The sequence below is a fragment of the Rhipicephalus microplus genome, chromosome X, assembly GCF_043290135.1.
Source record: "Rhipicephalus microplus isolate Deutch F79 chromosome X, USDA_Rmic, whole genome shotgun sequence".
In the NCBI taxonomy this organism is placed as follows: Eukaryota; Metazoa; Arthropoda; class Arachnida; order Ixodida; family Ixodidae; genus Rhipicephalus; species Rhipicephalus microplus.
In genome coordinates, this window is record NC_134710.1 from 254,563,531 (window position 1) to 254,583,473 (window position 19,943).

At 47.0% G+C, this 19,943-nt stretch overlaps 1 protein-coding gene across 1 annotated transcript in view; it reads left to right on the forward strand.

Moving 5' to 3' along the window:
• The window catches only part of LOC119162266 (uncharacterized), a 245,562-nt gene that overhangs the window by 126,618 nt on the left and 99,001 nt on the right, over nucleotides 1-19,943 (forward strand). The window contains exons 8-11 of the mRNA XM_075878950.1: nucleotides 971-1,036; nucleotides 1,866-1,943; nucleotides 16,671-16,849; nucleotides 17,484-17,566. Of these exons, the coding sequence (XP_075735065.1) occupies nucleotides 971-1,036; nucleotides 1,866-1,943; nucleotides 16,671-16,849; nucleotides 17,484-17,566 (406 nt within the window). The remainder of the gene's footprint in view (nucleotides 1-970; nucleotides 1,037-1,865; nucleotides 1,944-16,670; nucleotides 16,850-17,483; nucleotides 17,567-19,943) is intronic.

Consider the following 19,943-nt stretch of genomic DNA (forward strand, 5'->3'; position numbering starts at 1 on the left):
GGAGCAGTCGCAGGGCAATCATGATGTCGGGCGTATTATAGGCAGAGGCAACCCGGCGGTTGTAAAGTGCACGTACTTATTAATAAAACTCTTTGCGGATTCGTTCTCGTTCTTTGATTGCGCAATTCTGACCTGTTGGGGTTGTTAAGTTCCAGGCCAACTCCCTAAGTACGCCGCCACTTAGGGGGCCCTGAAACACTTTTTGGAGTAACCATGGAATTAATTCACTGGAAAAACGTATTGCATCACAAATTCAACGCCACAAAAAAATTTAAGAATCCGTCCAGTACGAGCGGGATTGCAAAGATTTGTTACACGCTGCAATCTCATTCTGTCTTCTCTCGTCCCGACGAAAGCGCTAGAGGCTAAGCAGGGAGGGATGACAGGGGCAAACAAAAAACGTCATGCGCGCCTCGTGACCTTGATCACTTTTTTTTTTCTTTGTTCGAATACGTGGCTATCTCAGTGCGATCGCATGTGCACGCGTGGACAAGTGACGGCCTCCCGCGGTGATCTCTGTAACGACCGACCACGTCATGTTCAAATCAGCCAATGGCTGATAGATGGGCTTACTACGAGTGATTTTTGGGCTTACTGCGTGATTTGTCGAGAGAAAAGAAAGCAATTTTAGCTGACTTTAATAATTTATTGTGAATTTCAGGCCGCGTGTTGCGCTATAATATTTTGCTCGCGTGTTTACTGCTGCTTTTACTAACGATCACCAGCACTTTCTGAACATGCTCAAAAAGTGTTGCAGGGCCCCATTAAATCGTGTCGTGTATCACAGGGCTTAAAACACACACATGAACACACACCACCACCACCACCTCCTCCACACCTCACCACACCACACACATTCATACGCACGAGTGTTTCGATGCATTTACGCAAATAAAAACTGGCACAAAAATTGTGTCCTTGGTGTTTGGGCTTTGTTCCTATAGTGTTTCTTCGCTCAAATCTGTTCCAGGGTGCGTCCGTGCTTCGAATGCTCGAGAACTTCCTTGGGCCTTCGATCTTTCAGAGGGGTGTATCGGTAAGCTCAGTTGCGCATTTTTCGTTCTATGCAATTCCCTTGTAAGCTCTCATTGAACAATTACTCGCATGTCCAGTGTCATTTCTAAAATGCGAGATTACGGGAGGGACATGTTAGCGTATGGCTCGTACACGACACTGGGCTCAAGTTAAGGGTGTCGCAGTCTTCGTAGAGACAGTATGCAGCAGACTTCTTAGTCGATAAAACAATTTTCTGGGATGTATAAGTGAAGAGGAGTGCATTATGAAACAGCGCTGTGGTTATGAATAGCTAGGGTCATGGCTTTGTATTAAGGCCCACAAAAAATAGTACATCAAAATTATTGTTCTGAAATTTGCGTTTATTCAAACGTTTGTGCATTACAAACAATCATATGAAACAAGTAGATAATCAAGCATATACAACAACATTGAAAAATTCTAGCATGTGTATAGTCCTGCAGCAGACATACTTCCGGTAGCCCTTAATTACCAGTTAAAATTTGAAATTAAAGAGGAGTTTTAGCGCCATGAAACCACTTATTGAATTGTGAGGTGTGTCGTAACATAAATGATCTATTTCGACTACATAATAATCTTCCTGCGCTTGTGACCAAAGCTTGCGAGAATTTTTCTCTTTTATCCTCATTCGAATGCTCAGCACCAAAAAGCTATATGTAAAACCCCAAAGCAGCTTGGTTGGGATTATTTACATGTTCTATAGTTCAGAAAATTTAGGTAATTTGCTGATATATGTTTCGGCGAAAACGATATCCAGAGGTTTGTTGTGAATCAAGAAGCGTATGGTTCGAAGACTAATGTTAATGGGGGCACTTTACGATTTTTTTCAGTCCTTTTTGGAAAACCACCAGTTCGGAAACGCCAAAACTGAAGACCTGTGGGCAGAACTTTCTGAAGCGGCTAGTGATGTGAGTAAATGACCCACTGCACCAATGCTCACAACAATACTTTATCAGGATTCAGACTTATGTTAATGTTTTTTCTACTTTGTTCGCTTGAGCGATGCTATTGGAGTGAAAAGTAATGGATTGAAAAATTTATGAATCATTGGTTCTGGAAACAATGGGAATTCATCCGCAGCTTAGTCACGCAACTTGCTATTACCGCTATAGTTTCAAAATTTTACACGTGGGATAGGATATTTGGCTTGGGAAGAAACAAATAATTCTTTTTTCGAAAACCTTTGGGTACTTTTGCTTGCGCGTTGTGCGCGTGTGCATTTGTAAGAAGGGTGCACCCGTGAAAACTCATGGCTCGTATTCAGAAAACGCACCAATGCTAAGTTGTTCGCATAAAAAATAATAAATTTAGCTTCTCGCTATACTGAACATAATATTCGTGAAGATGGTTTGCGAACACCAAACAGTGCTTATACGGACGGCAGTATTCGTGATAGGGTTTTCTTTGGTATTTCCCTACGAAAGCTGCCTTCCGCAAGAACGGAATCTTTGTTGCCCGGCAGCTATGGCTAATAAATTTGTTTAATATCAAGCCTGGCCGAAGTTTAATTGTTTTTAAAGAATACGGTAGCACACATTGTTTCTAATAACGGACAGTGTGCCCATATTCACGAAATAAAATCATTCTTTCGCTATAACCTTTCCTATTTCCTAAGACCGCATGCCTCCAGCACATTTTGCTGAAAACGTTACCAAAGCGACGGGCGAATGATAAAGCCCTCACATACAAAAACTTTTGTCAATTCGGTACTAACAGCCAAATTCACATTTGTGTTCGTAATGGCATGCAGTTGATAAGTCCACCAAAGTTACTGGCTAGCATATAGTCATTCGAAGAGTTATAGTGTGAGGAAGTTTTCGTGAATAGAGGCAAAGTAATAATTATTATATTGCCCCGCCGCGGTGGTCGAGTGGCTAAGGTACTCGGCTACTGACCCGCAGGTCGCGGGTTCGAATCCCGGCTGCAGCGGCTGCATTTTCGATGGAGGCGGAAATGTTGTAGGCCCGTGTGCTCAGATTTGGGTGTATGTTAAAGAACTCCAGGTGGTCGAAATTTCCGTAGCCCTCCACTACGGTGTCTCTCATAATCATATGGGGGTTTTGGGACACTAAATTCCACATATTAATCAATCACTAATTATTATATTGCGTGTGCATTCTGCCGCACAGTAAATTGAAATGGGGCCGAATTCAAAGGTGTTTTCGTTCGCTAGGGTCATTTGCTGTCGTTCGGCACTCTTCGATAACCACAAATCCAACATGACAATTTACCCGGCATGAGCTTACAACAGTTTTACGCTTCCTTGATGTGACTTTTCAGTAACCTATATGAATATCGCATTTGTGCACAGCAACCCGTCATGTAGGCCAATTTTTTTTTTCTTTGATAAGCAACGAACAACAGCGACTCGCGCCCTTCTCGTCCTCTCGCTTGTTTGCCATCGGCCCTGAGTTTTCCGGTGCCTGCTCTGAACTTGTTTTGGTGTGGTCGTCTATCTGAGAACAAGACGTCGTAACAAGACGCTGTAAGGAAGCAGCGAGCGAGATGCCGTGCCAGAACAAAAGAATGCGTTGACAATTTATATATATATATATATATATATATATATATATATATATATATATATATATATATATATATATATATATATATATATATATATATATATATATATATATATATATTGTCACGCGCTAACCCTAAATCGCACACCACACACCGCTACGTCTTGCCACTCCTTCCTACCAGCCCGAACTCTCTCTTCCCCACACACGCAACCCCCACCACTCCAGTCCCAATGATGATGATGACGCCGTCACGTAGTGCCCTCTCTCGGCCAAGTCCCGATGATGATGACGCCGTCACGTAACACCCTCTCTCGGCCACCCTCACAGGTCTCCCCCCCTCAAAATGTGAAGCCACCACTACACATCGCCTGCAGCGTCATGGTACAGTGTCAGCTGATCTGCGTGTCTCACACCGTGGCGACGACCCGTTTTGGGGTCCACTAGAACAAAGTCATTCTGTCCCACACGTCTCACTGCCCGAAAGGGACCGGAACGCCGGTGTGCAAGCTTCGAGGAGAAGCCCTTGGTGGCATCGCTGAGGGAGTGGCTTTCGAGCAGAACAAGATCACCCTCCTGTATGGTTAGTGGCCGCCTGTGCTGGTCGTAGCGAGTCTTCTGAGCGCGCCACATGTGGTTTTGGTGTGTCCTGGAGAAGTCAAGCACCTCCTGCAGACACTTGGAGACCTCAGTAGCAAATGCACGGTATGCTGTCGCAGAAGGCTCCGCGTCGTCTTTGGCCTCAGCCTGTGTCCATGGGGTTCTCAGCTCCCGGCCATAACAGAGGAAGGCAGGCGTGTAGCCCGTGACAACGCTTTCAGCCGTGCGCATGGCCAGGGCGATTTCAGGGATGTGCTGGTCCCAGTCTTTGTGGTTGGAACAATAAGCCCTAAGGCACTGCTTGATAATGCCGTTGTGGCGCTCCACCATTTGCCCGGCAGGGCGGTACGGAACAGTGTGTCGGTCTTGTATGCCCCAATGCTCAAGGAGGCCCTTCCACAACCTGCTTACAAACGGCTTTCCATTATCACTTGAAATGGAGGCAGGTGTGCCATGTCTGCAAAAAACCTGGATCATGCAGGCCACCACACTTTTGCTGTTTGCTGCCCGCAATGGAAAAAGTTCAATGAACTTGGTGAACTTGTCAATCACCACGAGAAGGTACTTGTGGCGTCGAGGTGTCATAGGCAAGGGCCCAATTATGTCCACGCTGAGCTGTTCCATAGGGGCAGTGGCCCATTGACTGCTCATCAGCCCTTCTGGCTTCTGCCGGTGGGCTTTGGTGCGCTGACAAACCTGGCAGCATCTCACATACTTGGATATGTCCGAGCGCATACCCAGCCACACGAAATTCTGAGAAACGCGTTTGAGGGTCTCAAAAAAGCCGGAGTGGCCGCTAATCGGGTGGTCATGGGACAGTCGCAGGACCAAGTTGCAGAGATGGTTTGGTAGCCAAGGTACTTTCCTGTTCCCTCGGTGCTGTACAAGCAACCCACTCTCTTCCATCTCGGTCGTCTCCGCCAGGTCTTTTATCAAAGGTTGATCACTGTCAGTGGGCGGAAGCTTTCCTCTCTTCATCACAGTTCGTAGTTTTGACAGTATGGGGTCCTGCTCTTGTTCCTGGGCGAGGAGCCCTGCATCATTCAAGACAGTAGTGTCGTCCACTTCAGATGCTACAGCAGCTGCCTCAAAGCTGATTTGTGGGCTGGGCTCTGGAACAGCCATAGGGAACAGCGTCTCGTGTAGACTCGGGCTTGGAACTTCCTGGTACTGAAGGGGAGCTCTGCTCAAGGCGTCGGCTGGCACATTTGCAAGACCCCGCCTGTGCTTGATTCTGCAGTTGAAACCTTGCAGCCGCAAAACCCAACGCTTTACACGTGGTGAGGCCTGGTCTGTGGTGAACATCCAGGATAGTGAGGAGTGATCACAGTGTACCTCAAACTCGGTGAACTCAAGGTATGGTCGGAACTTGTCCACTGCCCACACCACAGCCAGACACTCCCATTCTTGCACTGTATAGCGCTGCTCTACCTCAGTGAGGACCCTGCTAATGAAGCTTATTGGACGCAGTTGAGCATCACTCTCGGCTGCCTGCAGAAGCACCGCTGCAATGCCGACTCCACTGGCATCTGTTTCCACCACGAATGGTCTGTTGAGGTCCGGCAAGTTTACAACAACATCATCGGCCAGGGACTGCTTAAGTGCTCTAAAGGCTTCCTCTTGCTGCAGCTCCCACTGCCAACGTTGCTTTTTCTTAAGGAGTTCTGTGAGTGGAGGTGCAGTGATAGAAAACTGAGGTATGAACCCTCTGTAATAGCCTGCTAGTCCCAGGAAGGCCTGCAGCTGTTTGAGTGTTGTTGGTTGAGGATAGTCCAGCACCGCTCGCACTTTTTCCTTGTCCGGCCTACACTGCCCGGGCGATATTTCTTGGCCAAAGAACTTAAGGTATTGACAGCACACGTGCACCTTCTCTGGGTTAATGGTCAGCTGTGCCGAACTTATCCGCTTCAACACCTCCCGAACATGCTCAAGATGATCCTCTAGGGTCTCCGAATACACCAGGACATCATCAAGAAACGCCATGGCAAACTGGTGATTAATTCCCTCCAGTAGTTGGTCCATCAGGGTCTGAAACGTGGCAGGACCTCCGGCAACTCCAAAGGGCATTCTCATAAACTCGAAGGTTCCCCGATGGCAAATGAACGCTGTCTTTGGAATATCTTGCTCTTGAACAGGGATTTGAAAAAAACCCTGTGAAAGATCAAAACTTGAGAACCACCTGGCTCGTCCCAGCTGTGCCAGCAACCAATCAGTCCTCGGCATGGGGTAGACTGGCACCTTAGTGCGTGCATTTAGCTGGCGGTAATCCACAGCCATGCGGTAGCCACCAGACTTCTTCTCAACCAGGACTGGAGCACTGGCATGCTGACTTTGGCTAGGGCGCATGAGGTTCTGTGCCAGCAGGTCTTGAATGCAGTTGTCCATGATAGCCTGCTTCTTGGAATTCACTGGTCGCAGTTTGCATCGAACAGGTGGGTTGTCTCCCGTGTCTATGCGATGCTCTGCCAGGGTTGTGCAGCCCGGAGTTGTGGTGAAGATTTCGCTGAACTCTTCTAAAATGTGTTTCATGCGTGGGTCTAGGTCCGACGAGTGGCCGGAAATGATCACATTGCAGGCTGCAGTCGCCTCCGGCACACTGGCACACACAGTGGCATCGCTCTCAGCAAAAATGCAGCGCAGACTGTCTCCAAAATCATCCACTGCCTCTGGCTGTTCCTTAACGGCCTTGACAAACGGCCCAATGCTTTGTGGTTCTGTGCCGACAGTCCACCCACCAAGTGACACGTGCAGAGAGATGCCACTCACCGTCAGGAAATCCCTACCAAGGACAACGTCACGGCACAGGTCAGGAACGCACAAAAACTGCTGTCTGCGGCAACCGGCAGCCCACTCGATCTGGCACTTCAGAGACATGGTTGACTGCGACCAGCCTGATGCCAAACGCAGCACGCGTACGTCTGCCTTGGGTTTGGCTCCAGAAGCTTGGGCCGCCGCCGCGGCGTGCGGTCCGAAGAAGCTTACACTTGAGCCTGTATCTAGCAGGGCCTTGAACGTCGACGACCCTATACGGACGTCCATAAGGGGCTCTTTGCCACCGGCTGTGGTCGCTACTTGGTGCGCACTGCCGTAGGTGCCCGCCGGGGCAGCACCTACCGCCACTGGTTTCCCGGGCACTGTGCTTGCAGGTGACCCGATCGCTGGCACCGGAAGCAAACGGGTGGCCCCATTCGTCGACCCGTGGCACAGTTACGAGATATGTGGCCGAATCCACCACAGCGATGGCACTGCACACGCATTGCTCCACTCGCGGGCTCCTGCCGCGGCATCGGTCCTGGCCCGTAGAGTGAGAACGGAGGCGCTGTGTCGCACGAGTACTGTCGGTCCCGGCAGTACGACGGGTCTAGCGCAGCTGGATGCAGTGGCCAGTGATAAGTCGGCGGTGCCGGTGGGGCAGCAGCAAACGAAGCGAACGACGCCGTCGCCATAGTGTTCGGCAGCGGCAGTGAGCGATGGTCGGGGGCCTGGCTAGGGCGGAACGCCAGATCTCTGGCTACTTGGTTGCTCGGAAGTGGCGGTGGTCTGTACTGGAGGCGACGCCAAGCCCGCTCCATTAGGCCGTCGGCTGCCTTCACCAACTCGGCGAGGTCGTTGTAGGCATGCCCCTCCGCCAGATCTTGCAACTGAGGGTGCATCTGCCTCAGTACGCGCTGCACCTTCTCGGATTCGGAGACCTCTTCCCCGATGCGGTCGTAAAAAGTAGCGATGGCATATATAAACTCTTTCAAATTTTCTTCCGGGTGCTGCGTGCGCTGTTCGAGCTCCGCCTTCAGGCGACGCTTCGCGTCAATCGACGAGAACTCGGAGCGGAAGGCGGCGGTGAATTGCTCCCACGAGTCGAACCCGCGCACGAACCGCCACCACAACTTCGCGCCACCCTCGAGGGCAGCCGGTACTACGTGTGTCAGTCGCTTATCGGCGGCGACCCCCGTCACGAGGCAGAAGTTCTCCAAACGTTCAAGAAACTCCTCCGGCGACTGCAAGTCTCTAGCACCGGAGTAGCGGGGGAGGTGCGCAGCGGCGAGCCGAGGCGCAGAGTCGTCGGTGGCCCGAGGGACCGCGCCAGTGTTAGCGGCCCCAGTCCATGCTCCCACGTGCGGAGCCGTGGGCAGCGGCGTCGCCATCACTCGATCGCGCACGACCGCCGCGATTCGTTCGCGCTCCATGGCGGAGCCGTCGGTGCCCAGCAACAGCTCTTCAACGAGACCTTGGAGCCTAGGCATGTCGTCCGCTGCTGTTGTCGGGCCTGAAGCCATCCCGGACGAGCCCCCACTTGTCACGCGCTAACCCTAAATCGCACACCACACACCGCTACGTCTTGCCACTCCTTCCTACCAGCCCGAACTCTCTCTGCCCCACACACGCAACCCCCACCACTCCAGTCCCAATGATGATGATGACGCCGTCACGTAGTGCCCTCTCTCGGCCAAGTCCCGATGATGATGACGCCGTCACGTAACGCCCTCTCTCGGCCACCCTCACAATATATATATAGTGGGAGTAATAATTCAATGGGCCAGTTAGTCTTCGTGAAGGTATGGGATATGGCACAACGGGAGCGTTGTCAACAAGGATAAATATATTTATTTCCCAACAGTTTCGGGAGGGGACCTCCCTTCATCAGGGGATGAGTTATATATATATATATATATATATATATATATATATATATATATATATATATATATATATATATATATATATATATATATATATATATATATATATATATATATATATATATATATATATATATATATATATATATATAAGCCGAAGGCGAAGGTATAGCCTGCTAAAGGTCCCCTACAAACAAGGTCAACAAGGTCTGAAAATACCATAACTGAAAGCTTTATTCCCCCCGGCATTTCCAGTCTTTGCCCCACAAGTCATGACGCCAGCTGTTTGTTCACGTGGCGTCAGAATGAAATGAATTCTCGATTGGTCGTTACACGAGAGATATATTTGGTGAATTGTCTTCTACCCTGCTTTGCCATGCAGTCGCTTGCCCGTTGTGCCATGTTCTGCTTTGTCTGGCTTGACTTTAGTGCGCGATAAACTGCATTCTCTTCGTTTTCTGCGTTTGTGACTGCGCAAGTGGTGATAACAGTCTGTTGTCGAAAAGCGCGAAATCCTTACTGGCTCAATGCGTAGTGCTGACACTCAACGTCTTTTATGAAGAAATAAGCGGCGAGGAGGGGACGGCGCTTGTAGGAAGGGTTGTGAAGGCGAGAAAAAAACTACAGATTCGCCATTGAACTCGGTGTGGATAGAAAAATATTCTCAGACCTGCTCACTGCCACCGTGACGTCACTAGTTTTGCCCGAGCGAGCACGCGTACGGGTGTCTGTGAACCTATTGTTGTGTGTCTCTTACTAGAAAAGGCATACTTAAGTAACTATAAGGACCGTAGCGTTTATCACTTTGAGCTGACTAGGCAACGCTTGCACGAAAAGGCAGTGTTTCCAACGCTTCGCTCAGACGACATGGTGGTGGCACCTACCCATCGTCTTGCGTTCTACACCTTATCACCTCCAAGACGGGCTCGCAGGGCGCGCACGCTACGTTTTCCAAGATAACTGCCAGATAGCGCTCATGTCACACATGTGACGTGACTTGATGCACTCATTCGCCTCCGCTGCAGCCTCGAGGCACTCTCACGCAGCGCCTCCAGTATACCATTAACCGATTTTCTTGCGCAGAACATCAAATAAACGTTTTGTTCACTCTCTCCAGACTAAGACTATCGTCCTTCGACGACATTTGCAGTGTAACATGCAGTTACGGGGCCATTTTTTGTACTTTTTTTTGCTAACGATATGAGTCATGGGAAGCAATGAAGATGGCGTTTTCAAAGAAATATTTTTTTTTGTTTCCCAGTATAAACCGCTTCATTTCTCTTTACTGTCAAAATAATCTCATATACATCACCTTGAAAAGGCTCCTTTCTGGAGCCAGGCTATATATCGAGAGAGAGAGACGATAGTTCGTTTCTGTTGTCTAAGAGTGTTGTATCAAGGTCAATTATCAAAAAAGGTATATTGTTCTCGTGTATTTCTTTTTTCAAGTGCCAGACTACGAAAGCGCACATGTTCTATAAGGGCTAACCTCCAGACAGTGCTTACAGTAATACCAACAACGATATTTTAGGTTACACGCAGGTACACTTGCCCAATGGTCTTCTGCCGGACACGAGTTTTATGTAGTCAACGTTGGTCGTTTGCTGTTTGAAATTCGCTGCACGGCGGAGCTGATGACGATATATCTTCGACATCCTTGCCTCCGTTTTGTTCGTCCCGCAGCCTTTTCGCGTATGCGGCTTTTGTCCGATGCTTACAAATCCCACCCATCCGGTGCAAACGTGGTCCAGCGTTTAGCCCAGCGGAGAAGCGCGGGCCGTGACCAGCACGCACCAACGGAGTTGCGCAGGCAGGCCATCTGTTTCAATCGACATTCACGGCACGGAAAACCCTTTGAAACTCATTGGTCGGAACAATGCCGCAATTACATGACTCTAACAAATGAAATGGACACTGTTACCAGCATGTCTCTTCCTGTTTAGTTCCAGAAACGGTACCGTGAAGTGGGGAGATATCATGGCTGATTCATACTTCACGTGTATGAACCATGATTGTACAATTTCCTTGTCAGATGATTTTGTCCACATTAGCAGTTCTTTACAGTATCGTGAGGCGAAGCCTTGCACAAATGTGTTGTCTACTACGGTGAAGCCCCGTGACTCATCCCGCACACTGTGACTCTAATCTAATACTTAAGCATTCAATAATTTTTGTGTTTACAATTTTTCCAAAGCTCGAATTGAAGAAAATGGCAAACCGCGCAATAAACAGTGAGGTAACACTTGCTTAGACAAGTACAGGGAACTTTTTTAAGATGGAGACAAAGCTAATAATCCGCAAAGGTTCAGTACAGAAGCCATAGTTTCGGCAATAAGATTCTCATGGGGCTGACAACGTGTTTTTTGAGGCAGTACTAATATCAGCGTCCTTGAAAGACTCTGCTAATATTTACCCCTATCGGACATTTTACCTGTGAAAGACGGGGCTAGCAGTTTAGGCAAACACAGGAAGTGGAATTTCTCAAATGTATGTAATAAGGAAGTGTGAACTTAAAGACTCGTTTGCTTTTTTAGACACAATATTAATGAGAACTAAGACACAATAGTGATTCTAAGAGAAGTATAGGGTACGTTAATAGAAGTAATTGTAATGTAAATATGAAGAATGAAAAGCGGACGAAAAGAATGCAAGTTATATTTTCGTCCACTTTTTTTCATCACATTTACATTACAATTACTTCTAATAACGTCCCTGTACTTCTCTTAGCATCATTATTGTCTCTTAGTTCTCATTATTATTGTGTCCAACAAGTGTATGCAAGGGATAATGAGGAGGGACGTGCTATTACAAGCTCTAGGAATAACAGCGTTTCAGATCTAGTTTGTTTGCTGCCCATTGATTAAAGATAACAGTAAAGGAATACGCAGGAAGCGATGAAGGGCACAAATGTTTTGTTCTGTGCAGTCCGTTTGTTCGTTCCTCCGTTTTGTTTAGTTATGTTAGACGGCAAGTGAGGACATGCCGGTATTCATGTTTTGTTTAGTTAGGCTATACAATGAGCTCGTTGAAATTTCACAAGTGAGCTACGAAACTGTCCGCCCCGTTTGCTAACGAACACTTCTGGTAACTGCAGTTCGTAACATTAGTAGCAAATAATGACTATTAGGCTTTTACTAAAATAACGTAGCTGCATTATTATCAGTACTGTTCGTATGAATAGGCTTATCTGATACATAAAAGGCCGCTTACAGGCTGCTTAAAGGCCGATATGAAAGAAGACCAACAAGCAATTGTGTGTTTGCCGCAGTGACAGAAGAGTCCAGACAAGAGCAAGATACCCACACTCTAACCGCGCGAATGCATACGTCGGGCTTAGGCAGAATTTTTTTTTTTTCAGGGGTGGCGTTCTACCACTCTCTATGGTCGTGCGTGCGCTGGTTTGTATGCGTGTGTGTATAAATGCCGATACAAAAATTTTTAATTTTCTTGGGAGTTTGACCTCCCCCACCCTTCTTGGTATACGCCAGTGATGCATACTGATAGATCGCAGATAATAGAAGGAGCTGCCGCTAGATTTTTCGAAGAATATTTCGTACACGTACTTTACTACGCAAAAGTGCTATAAAGACACATTTCAAGAACTCGCGTGTAAGGTCAACCGACCACGTCAAACAAGCTTAGCAACGGCACGTGACACGGCAGCACAGATCATCACAGATTGTGTCACATGCGAGGAAGTGCCTCTTCATCTTTTCGAGTTAACAAAGAATAAAAGAACGTACATTGCAAAACACAATGAGCTGGAAGGTGCCCTTGATATAGACAGCTTGTGTATACAGGGTGTTGCAAGAAATGTGTCCAATATTCTTTAAAAATCACAGAAAGGAAATATCTGCATGCTACTTGCGGCGTTGTCTTTCCTGTAGCAAAAGGCATCTTCAGAGGCGCACAAACATTCATTGCGGCAGTAATTGTACAAAATAGCACAATTAACTTTTAAGCAGTGGTGATAGCCGGTCTAGTCAAATGGGCGAATTCAAGCCCTCCCTACGAATAGTCTATAGCCACTTTGAATTTCTGGGAAAACGGACACTGGTAATCACCGCGGAGTGATGCAATGAGCCTAATTTAACTAGAGAAACCATAACCGACGCACCAAACAACGCATCTGCAATTCACCTATGCAACGCCCTCATTGACGGCACTCTTTCCCTCGGCGTTATGAGCTCTCAATTTAAATACCTTGCTAACTTCGCTTCGAAGCCGCTTATCGACGCTCGCTCATATTCTTCTCCACCTATGCGAGGAAAGCAATGTCATCATTGGGGGTGTTGTCGAAGTGAATGGTATATGCGCTGTTGGGTGTGTCAGTTTTGGTTTCGGCAGCTAAATTGGTCAGATTGCATCGCTCCGAGGTGATTACGAGTGGCCGCTTTCCCAAAATTTCAAAGTGGCTATTCGTAGGAAGGGCTTGAATTCGCCCGTTTGACTCGACCGGCTATCACCAGTGGTTAGAAGTTAATCGTGTTAATTTCCGTAGTTACTGTAGGTTTTAATGTGTGTGCCCATCTGAAGATGTCTTCTGCCACAGGAAAGCAACGCCGAAAGTAGCACGCCGATACCTCCTTTCTGTAATTTTAAAAGGATATTGGACACATTTCTCCAAACACCCTGTGTATGTACGTATCGGTACTTTTTTGTAGTACAGCTCGTACCAGTGCAAACATATGAGTTTTCTGTATAGATAGAGAATATTGAAGACCGAAATTTCTCTGCAAGGTAGCAGATAACAATTAATCAATCGTGATGTAACTACAGTACACCAAAATATGCCATGGATGATGCATCATGATAAGACCGTGGGAGCGACTAGTTTTATCAAGTTTACTGACTCAACGTCGAGATGCCTGTAAATTATGCTTGCGTGTGTAATTAGCTAGGAAATAATCCACTTAATCAGCTAGCAGATAGTTAACTAGCCTGTGGCAGTAATGCACCTATTGCAGATGAACTCCACGTCAATCTGCCCAATAGTTGATGATTCAACAGTTTCTAATAAACAAGTTTAATAAGTGCACAACCACAAATGGTGAGCCCAGTTGTGCCACGAGTATTCCAGTACCATTCGTGGAGACATGTGAAGCTCACTCAGATTCACAATATTTTTTTTTTCAGCCGGACTCACTCGGACTCAGGCGCACCAAAATATTACTACAAGACCTACCGCTCTATATGAGTCTGTGTGAGTGGACTGATGAGTCTATCAGCGTACAATTGGCTTTTTCGAAAGTAGTGTCGATGCTATTTAACACCATTATATCGTGTAATCGGTACTCTACTTGCACCTTTTGATCTCATATTTTTATATATGTGAAATCAGTGGTTGGAATCCAATAAGGACTTTTTTTTAATGACTCACACGACACATTTCTATCCAGAATTCTATGTAAAAGATCTCCAGGAATGGGAGGTGGGGGGTGCTGAAGTCGCGGCCCCCCTTCTTCAGTAACTCACGCCTTTGATCACTCAATATTAAGCTGGCGTATGAACGATGTTCCCTTGAAGTATATACAAATCGTCGTGAGTATAAACGTTAGCCGACGTTAGGCTGATAGTACCGTTGAAGTGAAGTAAATAGAACCATAGATCGGCAAGAAAGTGTAGAAGAGCTCACTCAGACTTACTCAAGAAATACATTTTGCACTAAGGTTTCTCTTGGACTCACATACTCCCCTTTTTATTTCAACACGGGGCACATGGGCTCAAACTGACTAAAATATTTCTCCTCCGGACTCAGTCAGACTCATGGCTCAACCTGAATCTGAGTGAGTCGACTCATGAGTGACCGACCTATGTAAGTTCGCTGACTTGAAACATGTAAGTCACTATATCTTGTTGTTCCAAGCCGAAGGAAATACAAAGAACTCTCACTTGAGTGAACTGCCATCGAGCGTCGGCTACGCCCGGTGGCGAGACCAGCGGAGTGTGCGGCTGAGTGCCTGTATGTGGAGCCATCTGCCGCCGCTCCTGCACTGCGCCGGGAGAGCGCGCCTGTTGTTTTGCTCGGCGCGCATGCCCGGTGCAGAGAGCTTCGACGAAGACGATGGGGTGCGGGCCTTCGGAGCTTCGTTCCTAAAAAAGAAGTGGTGCTCACGTGGCTTATTTTTGTCTCCTGTCCGGTCGTTTTTCCCCAACAGTGCTTCTTGAACAAGTGATGTGACACAGCCGCCGATAGATGCGCGATTTGGGGGAGGCGTGCATCGGCTACGCCAGCGCTGCGGAACGAAAAACTTCGTTGAATTGATCTGCAAAATGAGCTGGGTCCGCTGATCAAGTTCGTCCAACTGAAATATTCACCATTCAGAAATTTATTCAACATAATATTTTGTATACACAGGAACATTATCGGGGATTATCTAAAAGTTGGTTATTCTGAAATATTCCTCAAACCGACGTCCGTGCAAGTGAGAGTTCACTGTATGGACCGTCAAATGAAACTTCCATTAATTTATTTGTCTTGCAGCCTATTGGCATGTGGATTTATGCTTACTGAGTACCTTGTGGAAAATGAATCAATTTTTTGATGATTTTAGATGGCAGTGATCACGAATTGATTTATTATATATATGTGTACAAGCTGTCATGAATCATTTCCGGCATCACGCATTGCCGGGCAGTAAAGGACTTCACTGTCTGCAAGCGTATCAATAACAAGAAATACATCCAGTGTTTCATATGCAGAGATTAAATTTTGATTTGGCTCGTGGATCAATGTGCTATGACTACAGCTATCGTTGAAATTATGCCTCCTGCTAGCTGTGAAAAAAATGTACGCAGGCAAACGAGTTTTAGTTCATCGTATGCGAGTTTCGGAACTCGGTAATAAAGCACCCTTGTCAACGTAAGATCGCGCCCTCCGCGAATATCTGCGGTAGCGTGCCATTGGCGGGCCTGCTCGAAAAAGCCATGCTAAAACTATGCTACTCAAAAAGTGCAGCTGTACCTGTTGAAGTGATAAACATTACACGGAAGGCATAGGATAGTGCTACAGAATATGTTTGGAAAAGCGAAATGCTTGCTTCACAGAATTTCGTTTAATTGAAATGCGTTATTATTGGGTTCGATGGCACTTCGGTGGAGGATTTCAAAAGTACTCCTACAGCTCAACAGTTTAACTGGCCAACGCCTCCCCTATTTTATCAATGCCAGCCATATGCGCCCGATCCAGCCGTTCACCACCCTCACCTCTGGCCATTCCTTGCTCTCGCCCATCGCTATAGCGTTCGTAAGTGCTTTGCGTGCAGTCACGGAGCAGAGAGCCCATCATGCAGTGCCTTACGACGGAAATGATACGAAGTAATTTTTTGTTCAGTTGTGTACAGATCCGTGGGGCGGCGTCTTGAATTCCTCGTGTTTACTATGTTTGCGGTCACCCTGGCATGCACTGTAAAAGATACGGTGTTTCGAGATAGTGCGTCGCCGTTCGTGGCGCTGTGCGGGCAACGAATACTCTAGAGTTATCGCTATGGGAGCCACATAGGTTCCAGAATAATCTGTCTTGTTCGCAATGTGGGCGTGACTTTAACGAAATGGTCTACTACAGACCCGAAGCTTCTCGAACTCTGCAGGCGCGGTTTGCGCTGAGAAATACGTATACGTGCAACATGGCGATAACAAAACTTGAGGAAGGACGATATATAGTTATAGCGCGAGAACAGAACGACGACAAAGAGACAAGAAGGACATGGGCGCTTTGTAGTCGTTCTGTTCTCGCGCTATAACTATTGTCATGCCATACCAACTAGCCCAAACTGCCACACTTTGACGAAGGAACGTGGCAATATCTTTGAATCTATGAGATCACTCTTCCGGAGAGTGATGCATGCGACATTCGACATGTGTTTATGCGCAGACGCTGCCGGAGGGCTACAACGTATCAGTCATTATGGACACGTGGACGCGCCAGATGGGCTACCCGGTGGTAACCATCAGTCGCAGCCCCGACGACCCAACGCTCATACGAGTGGTCCAGGAACGCTTCCTGCGCAATACGCAGCACCAGCGAAACGAATCCGACGTTTCTCCTTACGGGTGCGTGGCGAGGCTGCTAATCTGCTGTGCCGTTGAGTACACACACTTTATGCAATTTCCCAGTGATGGCTTTCTAGCGCACAGCCACGTTGCATACTTAAAACCACGGGCACTACACTCGTAATTAAAGCAAAGCTTCTGCATTCAGTATGCGCAAATTAAGTAATTGGTACACTCGTTGCACATCGTAATTCATAAGAACGTTGGTTCAGAAAGCCTTGTTTCTTGCAAAAGAATGTCGCATGAAAATCACTTAATCGGCATTTCTATAGTAGTTTTTTACATACCCTGTGCTTATGCTATGTGCTGTAATATGGCATTTTTCAGCTTTTCAACCATAAGGTGTCTTTGCCCTATAGTCATGATTCTCTAACTTCATCTATTACATGTTGCTACTAGGTCCTAGAAACATTGAATGAACTGAACGAATTAAATTCAAGTAGATGCCAAGACGCACGACTGGAGCATGACTTTCTGACTATCACCATCTTCTCGTAATTTTATATCTCGCTCGTACAGACGCTTACAAGTGCCTAAAACCTCTATCAGCACATGTTGAACCGGTCTTAAGAACCTCAACAAATAATCCCTCATAAAAATTTATTGTTTTTCTGTTCTTTCTGTCTGACTGTAGGTACAAATGGAGCATACCTCTCAGCTACAAGACTTCGGCGGCAAAAAATAAAGTCAAGCAGATCTGGCTTCACGACGAACAAGGTCACATAAGCGCATGCATTTTTTAAACCTCAAAACACAGGCAGATTTCACTGGCACGCGCACTGCTTATTTTGTGTTCTCGTAGTTGCCTGACCATTACGACGACAAAAACTGGGTTATGTACAGTCGAGTGCATAATTTTAGAGACCACGGGAGCGCGTGCCGAGGCGCGTCGCTGCGCCATCTGGCGGCTGCACGGCTCCGTCCGGGAGCGCGTACTGCGCACGCTCGTCCCATATCACCCGGCAGCCTGCCCTTTCGCTCGTTTCAACGGCGCGCATCTCGAAACGATGCGTACGGTGCAAGTTGTCCCTTCTGTAGTCGCTGTGAAGACAATGAAAAAAGCCGAGCGCTAATGTGACGACAGCACATCATTTGCGGGTTTCGGCGTGCTGCACATAGTGCACGTTACTCCTAGGCAATCCGCGGCGTGATCACATTTTGAATGTAGAGTTAGGCAATCAATAAGCTCAGCCAACAGTGTTGCCTTTCGTGCTCTCATTCGCCGAACTAACGCACGTAGTAATACTCGGTTCAAATATCATGTGTCAATGAACATGCATGAAACCACCAAACGTACAACAGCTGCAGAAAAGAGCCGAGGGAGAAAGGTGAAAACAAACTCGGTTTATTAAGGATAAATCCTTTATTCAGGCCGCTGCGGTGGTGCAGTGGTTTCGATGCTCGGCTGCTGACACGAAAGACGCATCTTCAAGTCTAGTCACGCATGTCGTAATTCGATAGAGGAGACATACTTGAAACTAATTGATTGATTTGTGGGGTTTAACGTCCCAAAACCACCATATGATTATGAGATGCCGTAGTGGAGGGCTCCGGAAATTTCGACCACCTGGGGTTCTTAACGTGCACCCAAATCTGAGCACACGGGCCTACAACATTTCCGCCTCCATCGGAAATACTTGAAACTAGTATACTGAGTGGACGTTAAAGAACCCCGAATGAGCAAACATTCCCAAGACGTTACTTTGGTGGAGCTCTATGTCATATCTATATAATAAATTTTTTTTCTCTCTCTATATCGTGGTTCTGTCATGACGAGAGCCCGCACTTATTATTGGTAGGAGTCGAGCCTCGACGCAACAGTTTCTAGGATTCGAATTTCAGATATTCAATTGTCGTCTTCTACTACTCAAACTATAAACCCCGATTGAAGTCAACCCATTAATTGGATGCATTATAGTAGATTAAGACAAATAAGCGTGAATTAATGCGGATTGAGACGTGCAAGAGATGTCATAGGCTTTCACTTTCGAGTAATTTCCTACTTGGGGGTATCTGGGAATGTTTTTTTCCGGAAACCAGAGAAAATCACGAAGGTTGAAAGGGGCGTCACCGCTTTCAGTATTTCAATAGAACTCTACCCATGACATATGCACGGAACATTCTCGAACACGAAGTAGTCGGGAATTGAGACTGCCTCCATTAGCATCCGTCGCTCGAGCATCAGCGTGTATTCTGGTATTCTGGTCACGTTGTTTTGTAAAATACTGGAGTGAACTACAGGCGAGCACATTTCAGTTCGAAGTGCTCAAATGTTGGAGGCCCCACAAGAAAACAAAATTTAATTCCTTAAGCTGTTCGACCAAATATTTCGCACGGCGGCACACCGCTCCTTTTGTACATATTACTCACTGCGTGGAAATGCGATTCTTTATTATAACACTCTCAGAAAAATTGGGCACTCAGAAGGTTCACGCGTGCTTGCGACGCAGGCGCAGTACCATTTTGTCATTTTTGTCAATTCTTTGCCTTGTTTCGTGTTCTTTCGGGCTTGGTGACAATAAGAAATTATCTTGTACAGCAAATGTTGAATGGCAGCATATCGCGGCACAGCCCTGCTATTAGGCAGTTATTGGAGAGTGCCATTCTCGAAAGAGTATAACATCGGGGGTTTCAAGGCCCCCACATTCGTCTTCAAAAATGTCGCCACGAGTACCAGCTGATGGAAGGAGACGCATCGTAGAGTTAAGCATCCAAGGCTTTTCTCAGCGGCTCATCTGCCGGCTCCTTCAAAGGTCAAGAAATGCGGTGAGTCGTGTCATCCAAGCGTACCGACAAACAGCAGGGATCAGTGACAGAGACCGTGCTGGAAGGTCAAGATGCACAGATGACGAAGTGGACAGGCGACGTAGTAGCTGATCCCCATATAACAGCGAAAGGCATAAAAGATGCATTGCATCTCAACGCATCCGCCTGGACTATCCGTAAGAGGTTGGCAGAAGCAGGGATTGCCAACTGCGTCGCGACCCAGAAGCCCCACATCACGGACAGGCAAAGATCCATGCGACTGCTGTTTGCACGTTCTGTGCAGACATGGTGATCAGAAGAGTGGGTGGAAGTCGTGTTCAGCGATGAA